Source organism: Callorhinus ursinus, unplaced genomic scaffold (genome assembly GCF_003265705.2).
Source record: "Callorhinus ursinus isolate GAN/ISIS: 27379988/994484 unplaced genomic scaffold, GSC_fseal_2.0 scaffold10, whole genome shotgun sequence".
In the NCBI taxonomy this organism is placed as follows: domain Eukaryota; kingdom Metazoa; phylum Chordata; class Mammalia; order Carnivora; family Otariidae; genus Callorhinus; species Callorhinus ursinus.
Window position 1 is genome coordinate 52,314,370 of NW_027397072.1, and position 27,480 is coordinate 52,341,849.

Sequence of the window (27,480 nt, forward strand, 5' to 3'; positions counted from 1 at the left end):
GGAGAGAGTCGAGTAGGATTAATTATATATACCAACTTCAGGCAGGAGCTAGAAAGAGGTGGTGTTCCCTCCTCTTCCTTTCGGATCTACAGCCTCAGTGACAGACACAAGCCCAGATAGAGTCAAGGCAGAGTCAGACCCAGAAGTGTGTGGAGACCCAGACAAAGCACTCTCAGACGGACTAAACAGCCGCCGTGGGCTCGACCCCTGGCCACACCACACTGATGGTGGGCGGGCATGTGAGCACTCCGTCCGGGGTGGCGGGGACGGCCGCGGTCGCGCCAGGCATGCTCGCTACTGCCACGTCCTACCTTTCCGCTAATTTTACCCACTTCCTCGCAGCCCCCAGTCAGGTGCCAGCCCACCCTCCAGCCACCACGCCGTTAGCTCCCGGCCACAAGCAGGGAGGCGTCCTCGTGTTGCCCCCTGCTGGTCGCGAGCTTAAGCGACGAGGGGTTTCGCCCCGCGCCGACCACCCTGCGCATGCGCCCTGGCCGAGGGCGCCGGGCTCTTGCTTCTCCCAGTCCCGTCGAGCCCGATCCAGAACAGGGGTGAAGTCGGGGGGGATGTCTCAAACAGAGGCCAGGCCCGAGACGCTGGTCGCGGGTCTCATTTCTCTGGTTTACCTGTCTGCGCCAAGTGCTGGAGACCGCTCTCCCTAAACCCAGGTCCCTCGGCAGGGGGAGGCAAGGGGGTGGGGCCGAGAGCCCCCTTACCCGCTGGAGCCTAGAGAGGTGTGGCCGCGGGGCCAAAGGGGCGTCCTGTATTGGTTTCTGAAGTCCTTCCTGAGTTCTGAGGGTACGAGGATGATGAAAACACCCACCTTGCGGTAGTGAACAATGGCAGCCCCTACTCCAGGCTGCCCTGTAGCCTGACTCCACCTTCTCCTCCCCTCTGTGTCTTCATTTTCAGCGTCTGGTAGAGGAAACAGACGTAGGAGCAAATAGCACAGGGTGATAATACAAGAATAACTGTGAGTATAAAGTACAAGCCTGGTACCAGGAGGGTCGGGGCTCACCAAGAGGTTACACCTTAACAAGCATGGTAGACTCTGTAAGAGCCCACCAGGGGGAACTTTACTGTGCAAAAGGGCCCTGGGAGGAGAGATGGGGCAGGGGGGCAGTTCTGATGCGAGCATTTGTGTCTGCTTTGTTCCAGGCCTCACCTGTCTCTTTCCTGAGCTTCCTGTCATACATCTTGGGCAGGTTGCAGGAGACTAGATCCTTCGAGACCATGGGACGACAGTTCTTGTGTTTGCCAACTTAAGCAAGAGGACAATCATTATCTTTAACTGAACAGGTAAAATATGACAACGAAAATAGCAAATATGTTGGGGAAGGTGGGTCCTCCCAAAGATCAGGAGGACAGACCTTTCCTAGCCCCCTCTTCGGGCCTGTGAGAAGGACTTCCCTGACTGAGTACTATTCTCCAACAGTCACAGAAGAGAGTCAGAGGCTGTTGCTCTCATCTCTAAATCTGGTCACCTTGGACTGTTGCTTTCTGTGGCTCAGTTTTGTCGTATATGTAAAGCTGAAGGAATGGCCATTAATTCATTGACCTGTCAGCATGTGGGATCCTGGTGCTCCTCAGGTCACTGGCCCTGGATGTGGTGGACCCGTGTTTAGGACAATGGCTGGGGGACATTCAGAAGGGCAGATATGTGGCTTGTGTGAATGAGAATCATCTAAAATGAGCCTGGAGGATGCCACTGGGAATTTGTGGTGTTTTAGATACTGGGTCCATTTCAGCAAAGTAACATTCCTCAAGACCAAATGAACGAGCAGAGGAGATGTGATAGATATACAGATAATGAAATTGTGTGGTAGAAAGTGATCAGGACCTTAAAATGTTGTGGCCAATGTGGGCTGAGAGTTCAGAGGAGAGAGGATCTTCTTGCTGTGGTGTTCAGAGAAGGCTTAATGAAGGAAGTGGCATTTTTGGTGGGTTGTGAAAATGGGGAGGATTTCAACATGGGCAGTGTTGTGCCCACCTAGACATTAGGGTCACAAGCTGGGAGAGGACCCTGGAATCTGATGATAAGACACTGTGTGTGTGTGTGTGTATTTGAGATATTTATTAACTTAAAAATATGTTTAAAAATAAAGAGTTACAAAAAAGCATAACAGCTTAAATTTCCTACCCCAGTCCCTAATCACTCGGGTACCCTTGTCAGAGACCTTCAGTAGTCTTAGTTTCCCATGTAACCTTTCAGGGATGTCCTGTACATATGCAAGTAAATGAACACACACCCACACATGCCACCTTCTTTATACAAATGACAGCATATTGCACTGTGCTGTACCCTGCTTTTCACTTATATTTTGAAGACAGTTCTATATCAGTATGTGAAGAGCTTTCTTTGGGCTCACTGGGGGAACACTGGAATCATTCCCACTGAAGCCAAGAAGAGGACCCTGTGATTTTTGAGGTGTACCTGGAACTATTCCCCCAAAACCTGGCATGAAAAAGCTGCAAAGAGGTGGAAGTGTCCATTTAATTTGGGGCAGAATATTATTTTAATTTTGATTTTCCCTGTCCCTACTCTATTGCTTTGGGGAAACCATCCTGCCCTCCCTCACTCTGTGAAAATGGCCCATCAAGCTTGGGTAGGTATCAATGGGGTACTATTTGGACAGAGAACAGGTCTTGTTGGGGTAATTGGGAAAGTCACTGGGAACTGACTGGCCTCCTGCATGTATTCTCTACTTTTCCTCTTCTACACTCCCAGGGCTAGGGGGTCACAACCCAAGAGACCACCTCCACTCTGTGCTGCTTTTCCATGGGGTCCGAAGTTGAAGCCTTGACTAGTGGGGTAGGAGCCCACAGGTGCGATCACCTGTGGTTCTGGTGCTCATCTTAGGCTCCTCCTCTCCCTTCCATTTGTGCTCACATGGCTGACAAGGACCAGGGTTTGAACTTCAGTTCTTTCCCTAAGCTCACTATCAGACAGAATGGTTGGAATTTTGTGGGGAATATGACCTCACAAGCCAAAATAACTAGACAGCTGAGGAGAACAAGTTTCTCAAAAGAAAGTAACAAAGGAGATAATATGTATCTTTTGAAGTATTAGAACAGATGGACCAATAACTTAAAATAAGCTCAGTAAATACACTTAAGGAGACAGGAAAGATATTAATAATATAACATAAGAACAAGGAATCATAAAAAGAAGTGAGAGGAAATATTAAATGTGAACAATATGATAGTGGAAATAACACAACAGATGGGATAAAGAATAGAATGGGCACAATTAATAAACAGTGAATTGCAAGATCAGATGTCTCACAGAAGGAAGCAGTGAAGAATAAATAATTAGGAAATTTAGAATAAAAGTTAAGAGGTATGACAGTAGAAGTGTAAGTGCCAGGATCCAGATAACAGAAGTCCTAGAAAGAGAGAAAATTAAATATGCAGAAGAGGTATTCTGAACAAAAGATTCATAACAGTCATGTTTTGGTTTCGACAAGGAAAGAAAACTTCATTATTATTATTATAGGAACCTAATAGAAACAGAAGAGAAAAGGAAGCTGCACTTAGATGAAGGGAATAAATAGTAGGCAATAAATGAGAATAAGGCAAAGTTACCTTAAATCAGGTACTTACAATACCCCACCCCATCAGCCGGGGAAGCCCCACGGAAACAGCTGGAGTCCTGACTGAGAGGCTAAGGAATGTTATTTGTGAGACTCATGCTGTATGAATAACATTGGGAGCCTGGTTGTTTAAAATGTATTATCTGGCCTCCAGGTCAAAACTGGCCCTTCTGTTCTGGATGCCAAGAGCTACAGTCTTGCATCACATCCCCTCCTGCTCCAGGCTGGGCAGCCCCCTCCCATGGAATCTGGGAGGGGAGGCAAACACACATAGCCCAGGCTCCTTAAAAATATAAAAACGTGGGGCGCCTGGGTGGCTCAGTCCTTAAGTGTCTGCCTTCGGCTCAGGGCTCAGGTCATGATCCCAGGGTCCTGGGATCGAGCCCCACATTGGGCTCCCTGCTCAGCAGGAATCCTGCTTCTCCCTCTCCCACTCCCCCTGCTTCCCTCGCTCGCTGTGTCTTTCTCTGTCAAATACATAAATAAAATCTTTGAAAAAAATATAAAAACATGATAACATGGAAATGCAGCTCGCTCCAAACTGTATGTAGGCAGACAAATGTTTAACTTCAAACCCTGTTATTTGCCCTATAAATATGGTCCTAATGGTGATGGTCAGTTGGAAGTCTCACCTGAGGGGAGGATGCTCCGCCCAGGCCTCTATCAATTTCATTGCCTTGAAAATGTGTCTCCTGGGCTGGTCAGATGCTGCAGAGAAGTTTCTCCCAGTCCCCTGCTAGGAAGGAAAGGCCAGGTTGCTAGCAGGTTGAGGGCCAGTGGGAGAAGAGGGCTGGGCCTGAGAGTGCAGGTCTTAGCATTTGGTAAGCAAACCCAACTTCCCCTGGTCCCTCTGATTATCTCTGAAGGAAGTTGGAATTTCCATAAAAGAATTTCACCAAAGATTGAGGGAGAACAATAATAACAACAAAAAGACACACACACACACACACACACACACACACACACACACACACACACACAAAGAAGGAAAGCAAGTAAGCAAGCATTCTGTAAAAATAGCCAGGTTCTAAGGATCAGGCTTCTTTTTTTTTTTTTAAGATTTTATTTATTTATTTGACAGAGAGAGAGACACAGCGAGAGAGGGAACACAAGCAGGGGGAGTGGGAGAGGGAGAAGCAGGCTTCCCGTGGAGCAGGGAGCCTGATGCGATGCGGGGCTTGATCCCAGGACCCTGGGATCATGACCTGAGCCCTAGGATCATGACCTGAGCCCAAGGCAGGCGTTTAACGACTGAGCCACCCAGGTGCCCCCTAAGGATCAGGCTTCTGACCCTATCAGAACAGACTCACCTTTAAGACCCCTGGGTTCTTTCCTGGTTCACAGGCTCTTTGCCAGGATTACCATGCTCCAGCCCAGAGTTGAGCAGAGAAGGCTGATCCATAATCTCAACTCTGATTGGTTGACTGTGGCTATCTGGTACACTTTGGTAAGGAACTCTCTCTCTTTTTTATCCTTTTATTATATATTTTAAAGCAAATACAAAAGTAGAGAGACTAGTATAATGATTGCCATATACCGATTACCCAGCTTCAACAACTGACTCATCTTATTTGATCTACAACCCTATTGTTCTCCCTCAAATTGTCTTAAAGCAAATCCCAGATATTATATCATTTTTACTATAAAAACTCCAGTATGTATCTCTAAGCAGTAAGAACTCTCGAAAAAAGAACTCTTTAGAAAAACCACAATAATTATACCTACAAATTAGTGCTAATTCTTACATTGCCAAATATCTAGTCATTTTCTATATTATCTCATGTGTCTTTTTACAAGTAGCTTATTTCAGTCAGCATCCGAACAAACTCTATATACATTGTGTCTGTCTGACACATTCTTTCGGGCTTCTAAAATCTGTAACTGTTCAACTTGGTGTGTGTTCGCGCGCTTGCGCACATGTAAAGACTAGACCATATATCCTTAGAATTTTTCACTCTGGATTTTGCTGGCCTCTCTGGTGTCTTTAACCATGTTGCTCTGTTCCCTGGCAATTAGAATTAGAGGACTTATCAGATTCAGGTGTGATTTTTCTTTTCTTTTCTTTTCTTTTTTTTTTTTTCCTGTTTTGGACAATAGAACCTTGTGAGTGGTCCTTGCATCACATCAGGAGGCGCTTGCTGTCCAGGTGTCTTTCTTTATTGGGGGAGGTCTTCTTGCCCTTGGCAAGAACAGCTTTGGTGGAGCAGGCAAACATGGAGTTCCCCTGCCGCCTCTCTCCTGTTTGCAGGAGGTCTCCTCATAACAGGAGCCCTGACATTTCTAAATGTTCTAGACTCTTGGGACTGATCCTATCAGGGCTTGCTATATTTAACAGTCACAGCTGATGGGAGAGAGGCCACCTCCACTCTGGCTGGTTTCTGAAGACCAAGACTGATTGTCTGTGTCTGCTCTTCGGGGATAAGGCCATTCCATAAAGCCATCACCTTTCTCCCTCCGTTCAAAGAATCTGTCTACTTTATACATTTACTGAAGCCTCATGGATCCTGGCCCAGAGGGTGAGGGATAGGGATGGGATTACCAGTATTGCTTGCTACATTTATTAAGGGGTCTGTAATCCCTGGAAGGCCAGGATTCCATTATAGCTATCATGCAGTCCTACAAAATTTTAAGGAGGACCAGATTCACACACATTGTAAAAACCGTACTCTAATAAGCGGTAGCCTAGAGTAATTCTGTGTCCAGCCCAAGGTAATGGTGCCATCTATGGGCCACTGATGAAGAAAGCACGGGTGTAACTGTGATAAAGAGGAGCCGCAGAGGCAGGGCAGTGGGGAATGGGATTCCATGCTCTCCCTATTGATTTTTTTTTTAATATGTTCAGTTAGCCAACATATAGTACATCATTAGTATTTGATGTAGTGTTGAACATATTGACTAGTGAGGAGTGAGCTCTACAGTGACTTGATCCTTGTTCAATGACCAGATGCGTGGCCAGTACTCTGCCGGACCCTCAAGGGGACCCTCTGCAGCTCTCTGGAGTTGAGCATCCGTGCAGCTGTCTTCTCTCGGGTGCTCTGTGCTGCGTTCTATAGCTGCCTCCGTCTTCTTGGACTCTCAGCTCTGTCTCCTCAACTCAGGGAGTGTGCCGGGCTCTGCCTGTTCTTTCCCTGCGTGCTGTGGAAGCTCTCAAGATACAAGCTGGGGCAACTGTAGGGCTCCCCTCACTTGTTTCCTTCATCTCGGGGGTCCCGTCTTTCATTGCCTAACGTCCAGTGTCTTTTTCAAAAGATTTTATTTATTTATTTGTGTGTGTGTGTGTGTGTGAGAGAGAGAGAGAGAACAAGCAGGGGGAGGGAGAACCCCGCTGAGCAGGGAGCCCGACGCGGGGCTCGATCCCAGGACCCTGGGATCATGACCTGAGCCGAAGGCAGACGCTTAACCAACGGAGCCACCCAGGCGTCCTGATGATGTCCAGGGTCTTAAAGATCATTGTTTCCTGAATGTTGTCTTTTCTTCCCCTGTTATTCCACACTGGCCAGAACTAGAAGTCTTCATCCAACCACTTTAGTTTTGGACTAGGCCAAGCCAAATTGCTGGATGGCTTTGAAGACACCACTAGCGGAGTCTCAGGGCATCTCAGTAGACTGGGGCCCAGCCTCTGCTCTCAGGGTTCATATAGTAAAGACATCATTCCTCCCCACACGAGGTGGATGTTGTTGGTGTCACAGGTGTGCAACATGTCTGGTTCTGTGGTCCCAGGATACACGCTGAGTGCCAGTACTGGCAGGAAATAGCCTTTCTGCTTTGTGGGGCCTCTTCTTAGTCTTGGTCACGGGTCCCTGTGACACAGCCTTCTGCATACAGTTGCTTCCTGGTTTCTTTCTTTATTCCTTTTTTTTTTTTTTTTTTTAAGTAAGCTCTGTGCTCAGTGTGGGGCTCGAACCCATGACTCCGAGATCAGGAATTGCACACTTCACCGAGTGAGCCACTGAGGCCCCCCACTTCTTGGTTTCTATGTCCTCCATCAAGATATGTTCGCCCCAGGGGTTCAGATATTGCTGTCAGAAAACAACAAACACTTGGCTCCATAGCCCTTAGCTGGAAAATTCCTCACTACAGTTTCAGCTTAGGAGGACTCAGGACCGGAGCAGCATCAGGACTGTGGATTCCAGCAGACACCTGGAGGCCAGGCTCAACCACGGCTGGTGCACACCTGCTGGGTCTTCAGCTCAGTCACCACTCAGCACCCTACCTATGAGGGGCTGTCAAGCTGCACTAACAGAGTTTCAAAAAGAAAATCATAACTTGAGTCTAATCATTAAGAAACAATCAGGCAAATCCAGAATTTGCGGCATTCTACAAGCAACTGGCCTGTACTCTCCCAAATGTCAATGTCATGAATGATAAAAAGAGTGTGTGTGTGTGTGTGTGTGTGTGTGTGTGTGTGTGTGTGTGTGTGTGGATGAGGCGGTGAGCCTGGTCCAGGTTATAGGAAAGTCCAGGACCATGACGATCAAATGCAATGTGCAACCTTCAATTGGATCCTAGAGTCAGGACCTTCCCCCTCAGGTATAAGGGACTTCTTTTTTTTAGACATTTATATATAATTTAGATGTTGCAGCCACATTAAATTCCTTGAGTGTGGTAATGGTATTATGATTAGGGAGGAGAAGAATGTCCTTGTTTTTAGGATAAATGCAGAAGTATCAATAATGCCACAGTACTGCAATTTACTTTCAAATAACTCAGCAAGAAAAAATGTGTGTATGTGTATACATATATACATTTGCAAGTGTAAAGGACCTGAGGAAGAAACAAGCTTGGAATGTTTCCAAATGTGAAGGAAGCCAGCGAGAAGGAGTGGTGAGAGATAGGAACTTGGAGATCGACGCCAGATCCTGGAGTGTTTTGTTGAAAATGATAGATTTTTAACTTTCTCTCCAGGGTAACGAGAATCCTTTGAAGCAAGGGACTGCTTAATCCCATGATGCATCTCATTTCTTCCCATACCTGGGAAATGTCCCCAGGTGCTTGGAGCTACTATATCCATGGAAAGGGTTTTTGTTCTTTGTAGACACATAGCCTTTCCCCCCCGTCCATTTCTCTGGTGGCTAAACACTAGGCCTTTGTGTTCCTTGTGGTTCTCACTCCAGGGAAAGTACCCAGGAACCAGGGGATTCCCTTGTTAAGTCACCGGCTCCCAAGAAGGTGACTATAGGCCACACCCAGGAAAGGGAGCCATGCCCACATCAGGGAGTTGTGGTCATGGGGGACAGCCAGGCCTCCTGTGGCTAGGGAAGAGGAACAGTTCCTTCTGGAGTTTACAGAGAGAACTTAAAGCAAGCAATAGCACGTAGTTGGTGGAAATGGACAAATAAATGCTCAGAATGGAGGATCCCCAAGAGGGATGGGCGCTTATTCCTTCTATTTTATGCTGGGTCTTTGCATCCTTTCCCTTCTCTGGGTCTCCCTGCTAGCATTTAACAGTACCCCTGTCCTTCTGTCACCACCCTACAGCTGCATCCCCTCCTCCCCTTCCTGGAGTGCAAGGTTGGAGAAAAACCACGTAACTGGATAGATTGGGTCACAGGTGGAAAACATTACTTGTCCCTTAGTGACGTGCTAGAATTAGCCCCTACAGGCTCTTAAGAGCCTATCATGTGCATCTTTTCTCAACACTGCTTTCAGGGACATCATGTTGGTTACTTAATGGCCATGGTGGAAATATTTACACAATGACAATTGGCAAATATTACAAATCGGGTTTCCCCTCTACATCTAGAGAGCAGTTGTTAAATGTCTTTGAGCATACTACTGCATATTCCATTTGTTTAAGATTCTCTTCTTTTTTCCCCCCGTATTAAAGTTTCCTGGGACTTTTCTCCTGGACTAAAGGACCTAATCTTGAGAGTAGGTTTAACCTTGAGCATGGTGCTCATGAAAAAGATCTTAGAAACTATAGCAGAAAATATTCCCTCCCACGAAACTCCAGGGAAACAGACCTATTTAAAGTGAGTTCTGGGGGTGCCTGGGTGGCTCAGTCAATTAAACGTCTGCCTTCGGCTCAGGTCATGATCCCAGCATCCTGGGAACTTGTCCCACATCGGGCTCCCTGCTCAGCAAGGAGCCTGCTTCTCCCTCTCCCTCTGTCTGCCTGTCTGCCTACTTGTGATCTCTCTCTCTCTCTCTCTCTGTCAAATAAATAAATAAAATCTTAAAAACAAAATAGAGTTCGGGCGCCTGGGTGGCTCAGTCGGTTAAGCGTCTGCCTTCGGCTCGGGTCATGATCCTGGAGTCCCGGGATCGAGTCCCACATCGGGCTCCCTGCTCAGTGGGGAGTCTGCTTCTCCCTTTGCCCTTCACTCTGCTCGTGCTCTCTCTCTCAAATAAATAAATAAATAATTAAAAAAAAAACAAAAAAAACAAAATAGAGTTCTGGGGATTCACGTTGTGGTAGCCATGGACACTTTGGATTGAGTTGTAAAGCCCAAAACGAAAAGAGCCAAGAGATTTCTTGAGAAGAGAGAACCGAAACTCAGTGAAAGTATTAAAAATGCTATGCTGATTAAAGAGGGAAATGCAAGTTCAATGATGACACAAGTACTTAAAGATGTGTATGCACTGAAAAAACGGTATGGAGTTCTGTATAAAAAGAAAAACATTACAAGACCATTTGTCTTGTAATTCCATCACTGGAATTCTTTTCAAAGAAGTCAGATTGTTCCTTATTTATGTTTGGCTCCCATAATAAGAAGCGGCCAAATAATCTCGTAATAGGTCGTATGTATGACTACCATGTGCTGGATATGATTGAATTGGGTATCGAGAAGTTTGTCTCTCTAAAAGATATTAAGAATAGTAAATGTCCCAAGGGAACAAAACCCATGTTAATATTTGCTGGTGATGATTTTGATGTAATAGAAGACTACAGAAGGCTAAAAAGTCTTCTTACTGATTTCTTCAGAGGCCCCACAGTACCAAATATCTGCCTGGCTCATATTAGAGTATGTTCTGCACTTCACTGCATTGAATGGGAAGATTTACTTTCGAAGCTATAAGTTGCTGTTGAAGAAATCTGGTTGTAGAACACCAAGGATTGAATTGGAAGAAATGGGGCCCTCATTGGATCTGGTTCTGAGGAGGACACATCTGGCATCAGATGATCTTTATAAATTATCTATGAAAATGCCAAAAGTGCTCAAGCCAAAGAAGAAAAATGTCTCCCATGATACGTTTGGTACAACTTATGGAAGGATTCATATGCAGAAGCAAGACCTAAGCAAACTACAAACCAGGAAAATGAAGGGGTTGAAGAAGCGACCTGCAGAAAGGATAACAGAAGACCAAGAGAAAAAATAAAAGAGAATTTAAAAAAACTGATGGAACATAAAAAAAAATTAGAGTTCTGATGAAGAGGTGTATTGAGAAAGTCTACAAAGAGCACCAATTTTACTCTCCTTGCCAGTGTGAAGACTTATTGAGAGGGTATAATCCTGTTCTGTTTCCATATAACAAAGGAATCTTTTAGGATGTCTGGACTTCAGAGATTGTTAAGTGCTGTGAAATGTAATCCTTAATTCTTGAAAGCCCTTAATTCTGATTGGTTGTCACTCAACAATTCAATGCCCTGATAACAATATTTACATTGATATATTCTTTTCCTGAAGGTATAACTTGTGAGGTTTTGAGTTAGTCCAGAAAAGGAGCTTTGGCATTTCTCTTGCCAACCTCCATGCACAGTAGATTCCTTTTTCAAAAGGTCTGAGAGCCTTTGAAATGTACAGGGCCACTGTATGACTATGTGGTCTCAGGGCTGCCTGTCCGTTTCCTTGTTCCTTGTGAGCTTCCTCTTTCATTCTCCTCTGCTGCTAGTCTAAATCTGCACTCTTCTTTTCAGTTTCCCGGTGCAACTCCACAGATCTTTCCCTCCTGCTTCATCAAACAATCAGGAAAGAGTGAGAGGGAAATCGTCACAGGGAAGCTTTTATGGGCAGATTTCTGAGAAAAAATGGTGGGGTGGGAGTTGACCAGCTAACCAAGCCACTTCCACCTGACTGGAATGAAAAGGACGAGATGAATGCATATAGCAAAGACCTCACCAGCAGTGCTGATGCTAGGAATGGCAAAAATTTCGAAAAGTGTCCTCTAGACATAAAATTTGGACTCTAAAATTGAAATGAGATAGTATGATCCAACATGGTTCTTTCTGGAGAGTGATCGGGGGGCAGAAGGGGGCCCACAAACAACACCAAACCCATTACCAGGTCCTGTTAATTCTGCTCCTAAATATATCTGGAATCCTCTCTATGTGTCTATATATTCATAGTTTTAATGGGTTGTTTTGTGTACCCAGGAAAGTTATTCATGTGGATTGTTTTGTCCATATGATTATTGAACTCTCTTATCAATTTAAATAACTCTTCCAGATGGTTCTTTCAGATTTCATAGCTAAAACATCATATCATCTACAAATAATAATAACCTTATCTTCTTCCCTTGAGAAGAAAAAAAGCTGAGGCAGGCATGAAGGAAACTAAAAAGTGTAGATTGACAGATATAATGGAAACAGACATCATGGGGATCTAGATGTGAAGACTATTTTAAGGATGTCAAATCATTCTAAATTATTTTACAGCTTTACTAAAATTACTAAATTTACTAAAATTAAACTTTATGTAAAATTGCAATAGGACTTTGTTTTTGTAACTTGCCAAAAGGTAATTTGAAAGAACAAGTTAAGAATTGCTAAGAAAATTTTATTTAGGGGTGCCTGAGTGGCTCAGTCATTAAGCGTCTGCCTTCAGCTCAGGTCATGATCCCAGGGTCCTGGGATTGAGCCCCACATTAGGCTCTCTGCTGGATGAGAAACCTGCTTCTCCCTCTCCCACTCCCCCTGCTTGTGTTCCCTCTCTCGCTGTGTCTCTCTCTGTCAAATAAATAAATAAAATCTTAAAAAAAGAGAAAATTTTATTTAAAAAATGGTTAACAAGGGGGGTCTGCCATATTTTAAGATGTTTGGTAAAGCAATTATTAGTTTGGTAATATTAAAATAATTGTAAGGTTAATAAAACAGAACAGAGAGGCCTTTAACAGACCTGAGAAGAAAACAATTAATGTCAAAAAAATATGTGAAATTGATGAGGAAGGTACATATTACTCAACAGAATGGTGTTGATATTCTGTGGGTAGCATTGCTTCTTTGGAAGAGGGTGATGATTCTTTGTGTGATTCAACTGGGGAAGTGGCAAGGTCTCGTAGACCAAACAAACTGGAACTTAGAAATCTGAGGGAACTGTAGTCTGCCTCTGAATCTTCCTTTTCTTGGCTTCAGGACAGTGTTTCTCAGAGTGAGAAGTATCGTCCATTAAGTATAAAAGAAAAATGGTAATGGAACCCCTGTTATAAATAATATTAAACAGATTTTCTTAACACAGGACTTCTCAGAACCTTTAAAATGCGCACAGTTACCATGAATCTTCAAGAAAGACACACAGCATGGACTGTTTACCAAACTTATTTAACCTTTGAACCTGTTTTGAGCATATTTCTGGACTAGTGTCCCATTTAACACACTGTGGGAAAACTGGATCAATCTTAATAGGAAAGGAGATAGCTCTGTGGGTATATCAATTGGGGTTCTTGATCGAAACAACAAGCCCATGTCTGCATAATTTAAGCATGAAAGAAATTTATTGGGAAGGTAACCACTTGTTTTCAGACTCAATGTGAAGTCTTGGAAAATGGGGCAGGACCAAGGAAAGGAGGACATCAGAGAAGACTCCCAACATGTCCCTTGAAGACTCTCAGATATCTCTGAGGCAGTGCATTATTGTCTCAGTCATGCAGATGGTGACATCTGATTGCCTGAGCCTGGGTAATGTGCCAGGGAGCTGGGAAGAAGAAATGTCCAACCTCTTTTGTCTTTTGACTCAGAGTTGCTGTCCTATCTACCACTGATTTTGAGATTTCTCTTTATTAAGAAGGGTACTGCTATCCTGGACAAAGAGACAAGTATTTCTATAGCCCAATACCCATATACACCCTTTTCCTCATCCTGGCACTTCCTCAAGCTGCTTTTACCTGACCTAGTGTACTATATGCTATCCAGACCCATCTTCTTTCCAAGAGTAGACAACCCACTGTCCTTTGAGTTATTGCAACCAGCTCCAAGTCCAGCATCACTGAGTGATGTATTGTCCTCTTTAGTTCTGTCATGATCTCATCTGGGTATCCAATGTAAGTGAGAGGAAAAAGAAAGAAAAATGAAATTAAATTTTAAAAAAGATACATGACAGGTAAATACAGGTATAGTGGCTTTAGCCCTTGTTTCTGCTAAGTTCATGAGGCCGCATGACCACCCTCCATAGCTGTTTATTCTGTCTTCCTTTGCTCTTCAGTCAGCATGTCAACTGCCTATGTTCTTTACTTGGTGGGATGAGTCAGACCCTTGTTTCTGAGCTATCTTACTCTGTCGGCCATCCCATTTGTTAAGAATGCCAAACTTTACAGGTTGAACTAGAAGATACCTCTGGGTATCTATTGCTTGAGTTCCAGTCATAATCCTCCCTGCTCCCTGTATTAGTCATCTATTGCTGCCTAACAAATTACCCCCAAACTCAGTGGCTTTAACAACAGACATTCATTACCTCAGGGTTTGTGGGCTAGGAATCCAGATGTGGCTTAGCTGGGCACCTCTGACTCAAAGTCTCTCATGACGTTGCATTCAGGCTGTTGGCTGTGACTGTTGTCTCATCTGAAGGTGCAACTGGTGGGGGAGGGTCATTCTTCCAAGATCACAAGGGCATGAATACCAGGAGGCAGAAATCACTGGGACCATCTTAGAGGATACCTACCACATCCCATCTGTGTATCAGTGAACCTTCTTCCCTTGATTGTCGGGATCAACCATCCTACGTGGTAGACATAGAGTTACACTTCCCAGATTCCCCTTCAAAGAAAAGCTTGTCTGAACTGTTTGTTGGGGGTGCTGTAAGCAGATGGTCTCCAGCTCTTAGCTCCTTCAGGGAGCCTTGCAGGGTCAATTAGGTATGGACATTTTAGCCTAACATAGGACAAGTCTGGTGGGTCATTTATGCTCCAGAACTCCTCATGGGGCTGACTGAAGTTTGTTGGTCCTGTACTAAATTTCAACAGTTCAGCTTATCTCTCTGCCCAATCCTGTCTTCTCCTACTCCCTTCCACAGATGTGGTCCTTCACAAAAAATCCTGTACACCAAATTCCATCTCAGTGTCTGCTTTTGGAAAACCCAGTCTGAGACATTGCCAAACCTATGATCTTTTTAAAAAAATCTGTTTTTTCCAGTGGCATGAGATGTTTGAAATAGCCTGATAGCAGTCCCAGCTCCTAATTCGGGGGAATCATTGTTGGGTTCTCTGGTAGAAATATTCCTCCTCTGGGTACCCTAAGTCAGCAGATCCAGACTTTCAGAAATGAAGTAATACCATTGAGGATGGGTCATTATATGTCAGTGTGAGAGATACTACCTAATTATACTCCTTGTTATAAATACTCTAGTTCCATGTATTTTGGGGGAAGAAACAGCCCTATTTTAAAGCAGATGCTACATGCTGCAGAGCAGCTCCCAATGTTTCAAGGCATTGTCTAATAGCTGGTACTGCAATGGACTCTTCAGTGCTCAAGTCCACTGTTTTATAAGACCAGCTATTTCTGGGGGGTGAACTATTCCCCTAAATAAATCATCCACCCCACCAGTGTATGGAAGAGCCAGGATTCCATGCCAGGACTCAGATTTTCCCACTAGATCGATGGTTTTCAACCTTGACTGCATGTAGGACTCACTCAAGGGTTATTAAAGATGCTGATGCCTGAGCCCCAACCCACGCCAAATAAGTCAGAATTTTGGGGGGTGTGACACTGGCATTTTTTACAAACATGTTCCAGGAGTTGAGGACCACTGCACTGCGTCCTAGACATGTAGCTCTCATTCTCTACCACCCCACCCAGGGAAGGGGGCTCTGTGAGCATATAGTTCTCATGTGGTTGAGAGTCAGATATATTAGGAGAAAGGTTTACTTGCAGGGAATGAAAGCATGGAGCTATATTTCTGTACTGTGTTTTATTTTATTTAAGGATTTATTTATTTATTTTAGAGAGAGAGAGAGAGGAGGGGCAGAGGGAGAGAATCTTCAAGCAGACTCCCCACTGAGCACAGAGCCAGACACAGGGCTTGATCCCATGACCCGTGAGATCATGACCTGAGCCTAAACCAAGAGTCAGGCACTCAACCGAATGAGCCATCCAGGTGCCTCTATATCTCTGTACTGTGTTTTAAATAGAAATAGTTTGGGAAAATGTCATATTTTACACCATTTTAAACTGCAAGTTTTTTTTATTGTTGCTTTAGGCTTAATCATAGATACACTTTATTTTCCTCGCAAGAAAACAGGTGGAATGCCAAGAATTATCCAGAGAGAATTGCACTCTGCTGCAGGGCAGGAACCATGGGTGTTTTGTTCAAGGAGGAATTCCCAACATCTAGGCATAGAGCTTGGCATGGCACACAGTGAGTACTTGATAAATTTCACTGGATGGGTAAATGGATGCTGGAGTGAATGAATGTGAGGCAATACCATGCATTTCTGTGGGGATGTTCCCAGTAGAAATAGGACAGAAGACACTCATTCTAAGGGTCCTGGATGAAAGCTGCAGCTGTAGGGAGCAGGGACATCTATAGGGAGCATGGGGAGGCAAAGGAAGTTTACGGTTCCAGTTAGGGAGACTGACCCAGTTAAAGGGCCAGCTGGAGAGCTTAAGTTGGGGAAAGAAGTTTGTACATAGTAAGCTGGGAAAATAAACTAAAAGCATGAAATGGTGGCTGAGAGCAGTTATCTCATTACTTGCTGAAAAAGAGCAAAATCTAAAATATCTGGAAAGAGAAACCTATTGTTAAAGTTGAAGAAGAAAGTTGGAGGGAACCATACACAGCATCGGGGTACGAAGTGAATGGTGTTATGATTTGTTAAGAGTGTGGGCATAGGTTGGGATTTTGAAACTTATTGGCTTAGCGGTTTTAGTTTGCAGAGGACAGAAAGCCCTGTTGTGGCACTGGAGATATTATTGTGGGAATTGGGGTTTTCGGAGGTCTTGTTCTTTTTTTGTGGGTTTGGGTGCAGATTTGCGTAGCACGCGCGTCACAGAAGTCGCATTAAGACAGAACTGGACACTGGCTGGGTTTTCCTTATGCTGGGCATTAGGAACTTGACTCAAGTTGCCAAGCAGGATCCCTGTGCTCAAGGATTAAGTGAAGATTATACAAGTTATCTATGCAGTGTGCCTGGAGGTGAAGGGTTAGCTCTCATTCCACCCCTCCCCCTGCCCTTGTGGGGGAGGGAACCCTGGCCGAGAACAGTGTGAAAAATGGATTAATGAATTATAAAATATGTGCCATGGGTGACACTGTGGTCCACATCAGTTCTTCAGTTTCTCCTTGGTCAGTGACTTGTGCTAACTCCTGACCAGTGTGGTTAAGGGGACAGTTTTGATTCTGGGGATGCTCTTCTGGGTGTTTCATGACATCTCTTCCCCACAAAGGCCGAGGCTCACTTAATTTCACCTCTTGTCCTTTTCTCTGTTCAAGACCATAACCGGCAGCTCTCCACTGTTACCCAAGTTTTGTCTGACTGGGAGCAGAGCGGCTGGGACTGCAGGGTGCCCGGAGAGCCTGTGCTTCCTGCCCCATGTTGGGTCTGTGGTCCCTAGCGCTCTGGGGCCTCCTAAAAGTTAACTAGCCTTCAGTAACCGGCTGCCTGGATGAGCTGATGGTTAGACAGCACCTTTATGATTTCCCATCATTTCCCCTTCTAACCTGCTCTCCTTTCTTGTTCCTCCGCACGCCTGCGTGGAACCTCAGGCAGCTCTTATAGCTTTCCTGGTCACATTAATATATCCCCCAAGTCTGGTCAGATAATCACAAAAGTGCACACTCTCATCAAACTAGCATTTCTCGCCTTGCCCAGGCCAGGCTCAGTCACGGAAGCATGAGATGGTGGAGGGAGGGCTTGACTTTTTGTCTTATTCCCCTCCCTTCTCTCCTCCTCACTCTTACCCCCCCCCAAACTGTGCTTTGTTCCAGGTGACAGGAAGGTCTTCCTTGACAGGGACAGTTGAAATCTGGTATTCGTCACCCGTAGGTGGAGCATATCCTAAATGCCCGTTCATTTTCTTTTAAGATTTTTTTTTTTTAAGATTTTATTTATTTATTTGACAGAGAGAGACACAGCGGGAGAGGGAACACAAGCAGGGGGAGTGGGAGAGGGAGAAGCAGGCTTCCCGCTGAGCAGGGAGCCCGATGCGGGGCTCGATCCCAGGAGGACCAGGACCCGAGCCGAAGGCAGATGCTAAATGACTGAGCCACTCAGGCGCTCCTCCCCCATTCACTTTATTATTTTTTTAAATTATTTTTTTAACATATAATGTATTATTTGTACAGGTCTGTGATTCATCAGTCTTACACAATTCACAGCGCTTACCATAGCACATACCCTCCCCATTCACTTTAAATACACTATTTTTTAGAGCAGTTTTAAGTTCCAAGTAAAATTAGACAAAGTATAGAGAGTTTTCATACAGCTCCTGCCCAGCCTTCCCCCGGTCTCCTCCACTCTCAACACCCCCCGCCAGAGCAGTACCTTTGTTACAGCTGATGAGCCTACACTGACGTACCATTCTCACTCAAAGCCCGTAGTTCACACTTGGGTTCACTCTTGTACATTTCATGGGTTTTGACCAATGTATAATGATAGGTACTCACTAGTACAGCATCATACAGAATAGTTTCACTGCCCTGAAAATCCTCTGTGCTCCACCCATCCCTCCCTCCCTCCCCTGTTATCTCTGGGTGACCACTGATCTTTTTACTGTGTCCATAGTTTGCCTTTTGCAGAAGGTCGTATAGTTGGAACCATATAGTATGTGGCCTTTTCAAATTGGCTTCTTTCACTTAATAATATGCATTTAAGGTTCCTCTATGTCCTTTCATGGCTTGATAGCTCATTTCTTTTTAGTGCTGAATAATATGTTATCTGGGTGTGTACCAGTTTATTCATCCATTCACCTACTGAAGGCCTTAGACCTTTCTTTCATGTGTCAAGTCCCAGACTCTTTTTCTCTCCAATTCTAGGGATATATACCAAGCTTTCTGAATGGTTCTATTAAGGCTACCCTAACTTAATATGGTAGGCAGAATAATGGCCCCAAAGATGTCCACATTCTAATCCCCAGAGCCCAAGAGTATATTACATGGCATGGCAAAGTGGAATTAAGGTTGATAATCAGCTGGCTTTAAGATAGGGAAATTATCCTGGCTTATCTGGTTGGGCCCACTATAAAGGTCCTTAAAAATAGAAACAGAAGGCAGAAGACTCTGTGTCAGAGTGATGTGATGTGATAGGCACCCAACAAGCTGATGCTCTGAAACAAGCAATGTTGGGGCTAAAAAGGGGGAGTCATTTCCCAAAGGAAGGGGACTCTTGATATCAGAAATGGGAAGGGGAAGGATGCTGGGGAAAATAAGCAGGGGCTGTCCTGTTAGATACTTATGTAAATATATGCACATAGTTAGGTATAGCTATGGATGTATGTATATACACGTACACACACGTGCACACGTATGCGCCTACATGTACACGTGTGTGTATACACGCACACACACGTGCATGCGTATGTGCCTACATGTACATAGTTAGGAAGAAAGACTGTGTACAGCTTTTTTTTGGTGGTAGATAATTTTTTTTTCTTTTTGCTTACCTGGATTTTTTTCTATAATGAATACCATCATTAGTGATATAATAAAGAAATAAAAGATTTAAAAAGAAACTAGGCATACTTTTCCCAAGAGTCCTTTGTTACTTTCCTGACATGAATCTGCCTTTCCTGCTAAGGTCACGGGCAAGAGCTCTTTGACTTGGATGGTTCAGAGCAGCTTGAAACACAGTGATCCTTCCATATAGCCAGGCTACTCACCCATATCCACACCACCCTGCTTATGATGCCACCAGATGTAGTGGCCTGTTCACTGAGGTCTGGCTCATTGTCATTGTTCCAGAGAAACCTGCCCCTACATAATGTCCTGAAAAAGAGGAACCTTTTCCCAAGGTCAGGGGAGACCTGGAGAGCCCCCCTTGCAGTCTCCTTGGTCCTTGGTCCTTTTCAGTCTTGGGAGAGTCTTGGGAGATGCACATGTTTTCAATAAGAGGAACACTATTTCTGTAGGCAGGGTCTCTAGCTGTCTTTCTCCTTGCATCTGGTGCACAGTGGGTGTCCCAGAGGAATGCAAGGATGAGAGCACGTGACTCTAAATGAGTCACGAGCTCTTTTCCGAAGGCCTGCTCACCTATCTGCAGGTATTGACTGAGCACATCTCCCGTGCATCCCTCTGGGGGTCTTTCTGGCCCCTGACCTGACAGCCTGGGAGGAAAAATTGCTTGCCTGTTGGTTTCTCTGCCCTCGCCCCCATTGCCAGGACACATTCCCGGAGGGTAGCCTGGGATCCCTTGATTATCTGGGGATTATTTGTCTGCTGGTCAAACCTAGAACCGCATTACACACAAGGGTCCTCTCGGAGGCTGTGGACAAACCTGACCAGCTGTCACAGTGTCTTCTTTCTCACGTCATAGCCATTCTCCCCTCTCTGCCGTCCCCCTTCTCCCCCCCACCCCCTTTCCCGGTGTGTTGTCCACTCTCATTTCCTTGACTGGAGGGACCTGGATTCCTCTCCTTGGAGATGAGTCTTGGCCCTGGCGGGGCATTTCAAGCAGCCCAGGTCTCTTCTCCACTCCCGCTGATAGTGTCCATGGTCCACCCCCAAGCAGAAGGAGAGTCTTGACCAGAGAAGGAGAGAAGTGGCCTGTCTCCTTCCTCCACCCTTGTCCGAAGAAGGTCTTTGAGCCCCAGGGGCATGGCGAGTGGGAAAACAGAGAGATGAGCATGAACTTCCCTTCCTCTTATTATAGCAGTGATTTTTGGTCACTCTAAGTCTGGCCCAAAGTTCCTCCTGTTTGGAAGACCTGGACCCTCCTGAGTGTCCCAAGAGAACCTCCCATTTTCCCAGCAGGAGAGTATGGCTGAGGCACCTGCCTCCTTCTCTGTCTTTTTTCCTCCCAGGCTGTCAGGTCAGAGGCCAGAAAGACCCCCAGAGGGATGCACGGGAGATGTGGTCAGTCAATACTTGCAGATAGGTAAGCACGGCCTTAGGAAAAGAGCTCGTGACTCATTCCTTCCCCGCCAAGTGGGAAATGAAACTCCTCATGGCTGGGACTTCTACATCCACCATCTCTAAAACCCCAGTGGGCCCACAGCCCAGGATTTTGGTTGCTTCTTCCTTAGCTTCCTCATCCTGGATCAGTAGAATATCTATGTGAGGCTCCCATTTCCATCACTCAGAGTAGACGCCCCCCAAGCCCAGCCCTTCTTACGCAGTGGGCTACAGCTTGGTGAGGCCTCTGGATCCTTTCCCTGGAACCAGTGGAGGGCATATAGGCATTTCATCAATACCTCATGCTACAAACCAGCAGAAGTTTGGTAAAAGTCGACTCTTTGACAGGGAAGAGGCCACACAGTCCAGGTCATATTGTGTGGCAGCTTCTGTCCCTCACATGCCTCAGGAGGGGACCAGGATCCCCAAAGCCCCTTCTACCAGAGCCTTGAGTAACTTGGCTTCTTCTCTACCCCAGGCCCTGGACTATAACAGGTTGTGGATGTAGGGCCAGAAGCCAGGAGCAGAAGGGCTGAGATGACTCTGGAATTTGACTGGGTACCAAACATGATAGCCCAGAAGCAGAACATTCTAACCCCTTTTGAACACTGGTGGCACCAAGGTTCTGCAACCAAATGAGCAGCCTGAAGAGAGTGGGTATAGTCATAAGTGTTCAGAGATAGGCAGTTAGCCTCCCCGCTTCGGTTTGGGGGATTAGCTAATGTTAAAGGTTAGAAGAGGTAGCAGTCCTGGAAACTACAGGCAGAATGTGGGTAGGGAGATGAGACAGGGTGAAAGGGACACAACCCCTGTGGCCCAGCTTCTTTCCTGCCATGTGGAAAGTGTGGTGAAGACTCCCCTCTGGGTCAGTCCTCATCCAGTGAGAGGAGCAGCTCCAGTCTGAGGCCCAGCCCACCTGGAGAGAGAGCAGCAAGGGACTCGTAAGTATAGTGGGCTGAGTAGGGAGGTGGGATCCTCTCAGATATAAAAGCAGCAGAAGCCCCTGCAAGGAGAGGTGGCTATTTCCTTGGCCTTCCTCGTTTATTTCTAACCCTTGTCCCTGATGCCACACTGTCATCCAGATCCACTGGCCCAGATTCAGCAAGGCTGGGCCAGCTTTCTCGTCCTGTGGCCAGAATTGTCATGCATTTTTGGGTAAGGTATAAATCACAATTCTCTCATGTCTTTGCTGTGGAAATGAATGAGAACTGCTAGAAAGAAGCAGTAGCTTCTGGAAGGCAGATCCCGATCCACAGACTGTAGGTTTCAGGGTTGAGAAATGATCAGGCATCATCTCTTCCATCCACTGATTTCCCATCTATCCATCCAGCCAGCCAGCCAGCCAGCGTCCATCTAGTCCGGACCAACTGCCTTCCTTTTCCCTCCCTCTCTCCTGCCCTCTCTTCCATCTTCTCTTTCCTACCTTCCAAGTAATATTTGTTTAGAATCTGTTATGTACCAGGTTTCCCGGATGTGGCAGACTTCTTCAAAGCATGAGAAGCTTCCCAGGAGAGAACGTAGTCCTTCACTGAGCCCCACATCAGCTCCTCTTTGCCCTTAGCTTCTCCCACATATGAAGGAGCCGTTCCTGGCCTGATGGCACTGAGCCTTCCCACTTCGAGAAGCTCACAAGTGCAGGAAGCAGGGAGGAAAACCCACATCTTACACTTACATGTTGAATCTCCAAGCCCCACTTTTGTAGAGGGATGCTGTATCATCTAAGATGCCTTAATAACAGCAAGTCTTTTATTGTGGTGGTCTCCTCATTGGTCTCCTTGCTTCTAGGCTTCCCACATCCTATTCGATGTTCCTCACTAGTATCAGAGTGAACTTTCTTCAATGTCCCTCTCCTTGTCTCTCTCCTGCCTGAAGGCCTTCATTGGCTCCATGTCACCCATAAGTCAAAGTTCAAGCTTCTTAGTATGACCCCAGGTACCTTTTTAGCCCCATGCCCTTCCCACTCCTGTCACATACTTTACATTCCAACACCACCAAATGGACCTCCGTGCTACCTTATGCCCCCGTACTTCTGAATATGCTAATCCTTCTCCCTGGAACTGTTTACCATTATTCCATCTTTGTGCTTCCTTTGAATGGTGCATATTTTTCCACTGTTACACTCATCACACTGTGTTGTAATTTATTTGCTCTGGTCTGTCTTTCCTCCCAGATTGTGAGCTGCTGGAGTACAGACTGTGAGTTAGTCATCTTTGTGGCCCAGTCCTTGTACCTAGGAGGCACTCAATATGTATTTGTGGGATGAATGCATGTGTAGATGGATGACGGATGAAGGGAGTCTTATAAGAGAACTAGAGTAGTGCTGGGACAATAGGGAAAAGTGTCCATGTAACAGGCCCCTGGAGGAGAAGACAAATGGCCTCTTCCTGAGAGCTCAGAACTTTGCAGAGAGGATTGAGCTGTGGCTGAGGCCAGGCAAGGTGCCTAAGCCAGGAATGGGGAACTTTGGGATGATATGACCACCTCCTGTGGGACTCATTTCCCATTTCTTCTAGATAAAAGGTCCTTGGGGAGCCAGTCAGCTGGAAGCACGTGTGCTGCAGGGGTGAGTGTGCAGGATGAAGGCTGCTGAGAGCGAGGTCCCAGATGTGCACTTCACTGTGGATAAGCAGAACATCTCCCTCTGGCCCCGAGGCAAGCACCAGCCTCTGCTCAGAATCTGCTTGCTGCTCTGTGTTCTGCTGTTGGTGAGTCCTTCAACAAATGTCCTCTTCTTCTTCTGGTAGAGCCTCCTCCCAGGATGGGCCCATGTCTGGTTCTGAGGAAGCCTCTCACGGTCCGGGCTACACTCATCATTCTGACGCTGGGCCTGACCGCCTCCATCCTGCTGCAGGCCACTCTCTGTAAGTCCTCAGGTTTTATTGTTCCAGTTTGGTCCTTCTCCACAGCCAGCTCCCTCAACGTCCAGACCCTCTCCTTCCTGCTGTCCACTTATGTCTCCCACTTCTGGCTTTTCCATTCGTCTCATTTCTCCTCTTTCTAGGTGCATTCATGGGGTCCCCTGTCCCCAGTAAGATGAGCTGCTCCTCTCTCCTTCCTGATTCCAGGGAGATTTTCCTGATTGGGATCAGCACTTGCATGCTTGTGCTCAAGGATATGCTCTTTTGTCCCCAGGAAACATTCACCCATTTCTTCATCCCATGTCATCCCCACCCCACCCCCCGAGCTGTGTCCCTTTTATTTGGAGCCTTGTGGGCAGCTCTTAGCAGTGAGCAAACTGTTTCCTGACCCCACAAAAGAGGGACTTCCAACTGTGTCCTCAGCCCCAACCGACGAGGTGGAGAATCTGCCAATGAGCAGAGAGATCTCCTGGTTCACCATTCTTACCAGGACCCCTTCATGCTCTCTTCATTCTTCTTCCCATTCCTGCTGATTCCCATTCCTCACATCAAGGGAGGCTTCCTACTTGTTCATCGGATGTGTGACTTATCTTTCCTCCTCTTTTGCATTGCCCAGCCCCTCATGTTCTCTGCTAGCAGAGCCTTCTCCCTCTCACCAGGTCTCCAGAAAGCAGGGGAAGGGAACATGTGTCTTTTCCCTTCAAGGCTCTGGGACAAAGTCTCAGACTCAGTGCCTCTGAGCAGAGTTTCCTCTTGGTTTGTCGTTGGTTTCCTATCTAGCATGCAAGCCTGTGACCTGAACAGAAAGTGACAGTGGGTGGGACAAGGGAAGGGGAGAAATGGTTTCATAATTCCCTCTTTCCATATTCTCTGGAGGAAAAGTCACTTTCAGATTGGAAGTCTGTCCTGCCTGGCTGGCTCCCGTCCTGGCCACAGGGGGCCCATGGGCAGATGTGGGAAGGGTGCTGCCCTAGCTGATGTCACTGCAGGGGAGAGAGCTGGAAAGCGGGTGATGGAGCTCCGGGGATGCAACAAGCAGGTAACTAGGGCATCCTTTGTTCCCTGAACACACAAAGGAAATTTAGCACTGGGTACTAATCCCCACTTCTGCTAGCCTGTGAGGTCCTCCAACAGAGTCCGTGTTTTATTAGTCTTTGCATTATCTGCATCTCCAAGAGTTCCTGGCCAGCACTCAGTGCCCATCGCATGTTTGTTGAATGAGTACATTATGAATGAATGGAGGGTAAGCAACAGGTCTTTGGGTAGCTTGAGCCTATCCCCTCCTTTCCCTTCCTTTTATCACCCTGACAACACTCCCAGTCCCTGGCAATCCCCTTGGCTGACCTCTTGACTTTCTCAAATCCAGATCCCTGGTTTATGCACACAATATCAGATATAAAGACCAATGCCCAGTTGCTGAAAGGCCATGTGGACAACATCAGCACCCTGGGTTCTGAGATCAAGAGGAATAGAGGTGACATGGAGGCAAGCAGCATCCAGGTCCAGACGGTGAATGCCAGCCTGGATCATGTGCGTTCTCAGATCGGGAAGCTGGAAGCCGGTGTGAAGGAAGCCGATGCACAGATCCAGATGTTAACAAGAAGATGGGAGGAGGTCAATGATTTAAATGCCCAAATTCCAGTGTTAAAAAGAGATCTGGATAAAGCCAGTTCTTTAAATGCAAAGGTCCGGGGACTCCAGAGCAGTTTGGAGAACATCAGCAAATTGCTCAAACGGCAAAGTAAGTGACTCAGAAAAGAATGTTGCAAGCTGACCAGTGGCCCGTGAGGCCTTAACAGCCTCAAACATGAGGCCGTCAGGCTGGTGTGTGTGGAAGGAAGGGGAAGAGGAACCGGCAGGCATGGTTGGACAGTTAAGAAGCAAGGGCTCAGCAGTGGGCTTGGAGGACTTGGAGGCTGTTCAGGAGAGAAGGACCAGGAGCCAGCATGGGCTCTCACACCAAGGCACAGAGTATGAAGGCATTAGGGAGTCTCTGTCCTGGCCCACACCTAGCTATTTATCCATTGAGTTCCTTCCCCAAAGTCGGGGGGCTCAGCCCCTTATGATGGTCAACAGAGAATTGCTTCCCTCTCGGGGGATAGACAGGTTCTTGATCAATGTCTCTATCTTAGCCCAGAGACTCTACCACTCTCAGCCAGACTTTCAGCAGGTCGGACAGTGTCCCTGAGCCCCACCCAAGGAACCCAGGACCCCAGAGCCCAGCTCCATCTACTGCTGTCTCTGAGATCCCACTCAAGAGCCACCTGCAGCCAGCACCCAGAGGAAACAGGGACCCCAGTGTTCATCTTTCACCCTTGTTCTCCAGATGATATTCTGCAGATGATTTCTCAAGGTTGGAAGTACTTCAAGGAGAATTTTTATTACTTTTCTCAAATCCCAAAGACCTGGTACAGTGCCCAGCAGTTCTGTATGTCGAGGGATTCACACCTGACCTCAGTGGCCTCAGAGAGTGAACAGGTAAGTGCTGTTCTGATGGGCTCTTGGAAGGGGGTGTATTAATAGCTGTTGCAGGCAGGATGGGCAGGAGTATGGTGCAGTGACAAAAATCCCCAAGTATCAGTGACCTGACAGTGGAGGATTACTTCTCAGTTACACTGCATGTCCAACAAAGGCCTGCAAGGGGTTCTGCCCATTGTGGTTACTCAAGGACCTATGCCAAAAGAGACTTCATCTCAACGTACGTTTCCACAATTGCTGAAGCAGGGAAAGAGAACATGTTGGCTCTTAAACTTCTGCCTGGAAATAACAGACATCACTTCTGCTTATACTTCACTGACCAAAGCAAATGATGCAGTAGTCCCAGGTTCAGAGAGAGCTGGGAGGTACAATCTTTCCATGGGCCCAGAAAACAAAAGCATTTGTAAATAGCACTAAAAATACTACGTAACCCAAGAAGTCTCCTACCTGGTCAGCAGAATATTGAACGAGCCCCTTTCATCTGGGAGCTGGGCTAGTAGGGTAGGTAAGAGTGTGTGCTCTGGAGTCAGTTTAGAGCCCCAACCCTGCCCCTGACTAGCCCTAGAGCCCTTGGGTAGCTTAGTTAACTTCATTAGCTCAGCCTGTTCATCAATGAAACACACATGATCATAGTCCCTGCTTCAGAGAATAGCTGAGTAGATGCATATTAAGTGCTCACTACGTTTAGTTATTATGATCTGGGCCCTTCTCCTGGGGTCCCTGCTCTGGGGTTTAGCTGAGTCTTTCTTGTGCTTAACACCTGCTTCCTGAGGGGCTGAAAGGCCTGAGTCCTGTGTCTGTTATTTGTGGAGCAAAGACAAATCAGAATTTGGAAGATGGACTCCGGGTGGGGAGAGGAAGGGGCTTGAGAGAGGTCAGTGTGTGGTGTGTCCGTGGAGCTGTCACTGAGGACAGGTGAAGGACACCCGGAGAGACAGATGTTCCAGCTGTGGGTCGTGGCGATGTCTCGCTCCTTCTCCTTCCCTACAGGAGTTTCTGTACAAGACGGCAGGTGGACTTTTCTACTGGATCGGCCTGACCAAAGCCGGGAGTGAGGGGGATTGGTACTGGGTAGATAAGACTCCATTTGACAAGGTCCAGAGTGCACGGTAAGCCCCAGAGCCTCCTTCCCAGCCTGATTTTCCTAGGCCAGGGCCAGGGCACAAAGGATGGGGTGACTACAGGGTTTGTGGTTCTTCCCTGTTCTCTGCCATTCATTGCTCATGGGACTGGGAACAAATCCGTGGCCTCTCTATGGCTTCTGGGGTTTGGCAGCATGGCCTTCCACCCAGCCTCAGCAGGGCCCCTGTTCTAAGTCTTGGGCTTTCCAGTATGGGTTTGCGTAGGGCCTTGAGA

General features: G+C 46.5%; 1 protein-coding gene and 1 pseudogene across 4 annotated transcripts in view; both read left to right on the plus strand.

Annotated features, from left to right (window-relative positions):
- Window positions 1–538: 538 nt before the first annotated feature.
- CD207 (CD207 molecule) overlaps window positions 539–27,480 on the plus strand; it is a 28,267-nt gene continuing 1,325 nt past the window's right edge. Inside the window, exons 1-9 of one of the 4 annotated variants that reach the window (XM_073896863.1) lie at window positions 539–668; window positions 913–973; window positions 1,159–1,299; window positions 4,938–5,040; window positions 15,976–16,099; window positions 23,533–23,649; window positions 25,013–25,387; window positions 25,973–26,124; window positions 27,115–27,233. In XM_073896863.1, coding sequence (XP_073752964.1) covers window positions 4,957–5,040; window positions 15,976–16,099; window positions 23,533–23,649; window positions 25,013–25,387; window positions 25,973–26,124; window positions 27,115–27,233 — 971 coding nt within the window. In that variant the 5' untranslated portion in view covers window positions 539–668; window positions 913–973; window positions 1,159–1,299; window positions 4,938–4,956. Of the gene's footprint in view, window positions 974–1,158; window positions 1,300–4,937; window positions 5,041–15,975; window positions 16,100–23,346; window positions 23,441–23,532; window positions 23,650–25,012; window positions 25,388–25,972; window positions 26,125–27,114; window positions 27,234–27,480 lie in introns of those variants that run through there. The other 3 variants (XM_073896867.1, XM_073896866.1, XM_025867654.2) reach the window with 3 other exon arrangements.
- On the plus strand, window positions 10,014–10,934 carry LOC112820689 (ribosome production factor 2 homolog pseudogene; annotated as a pseudogene).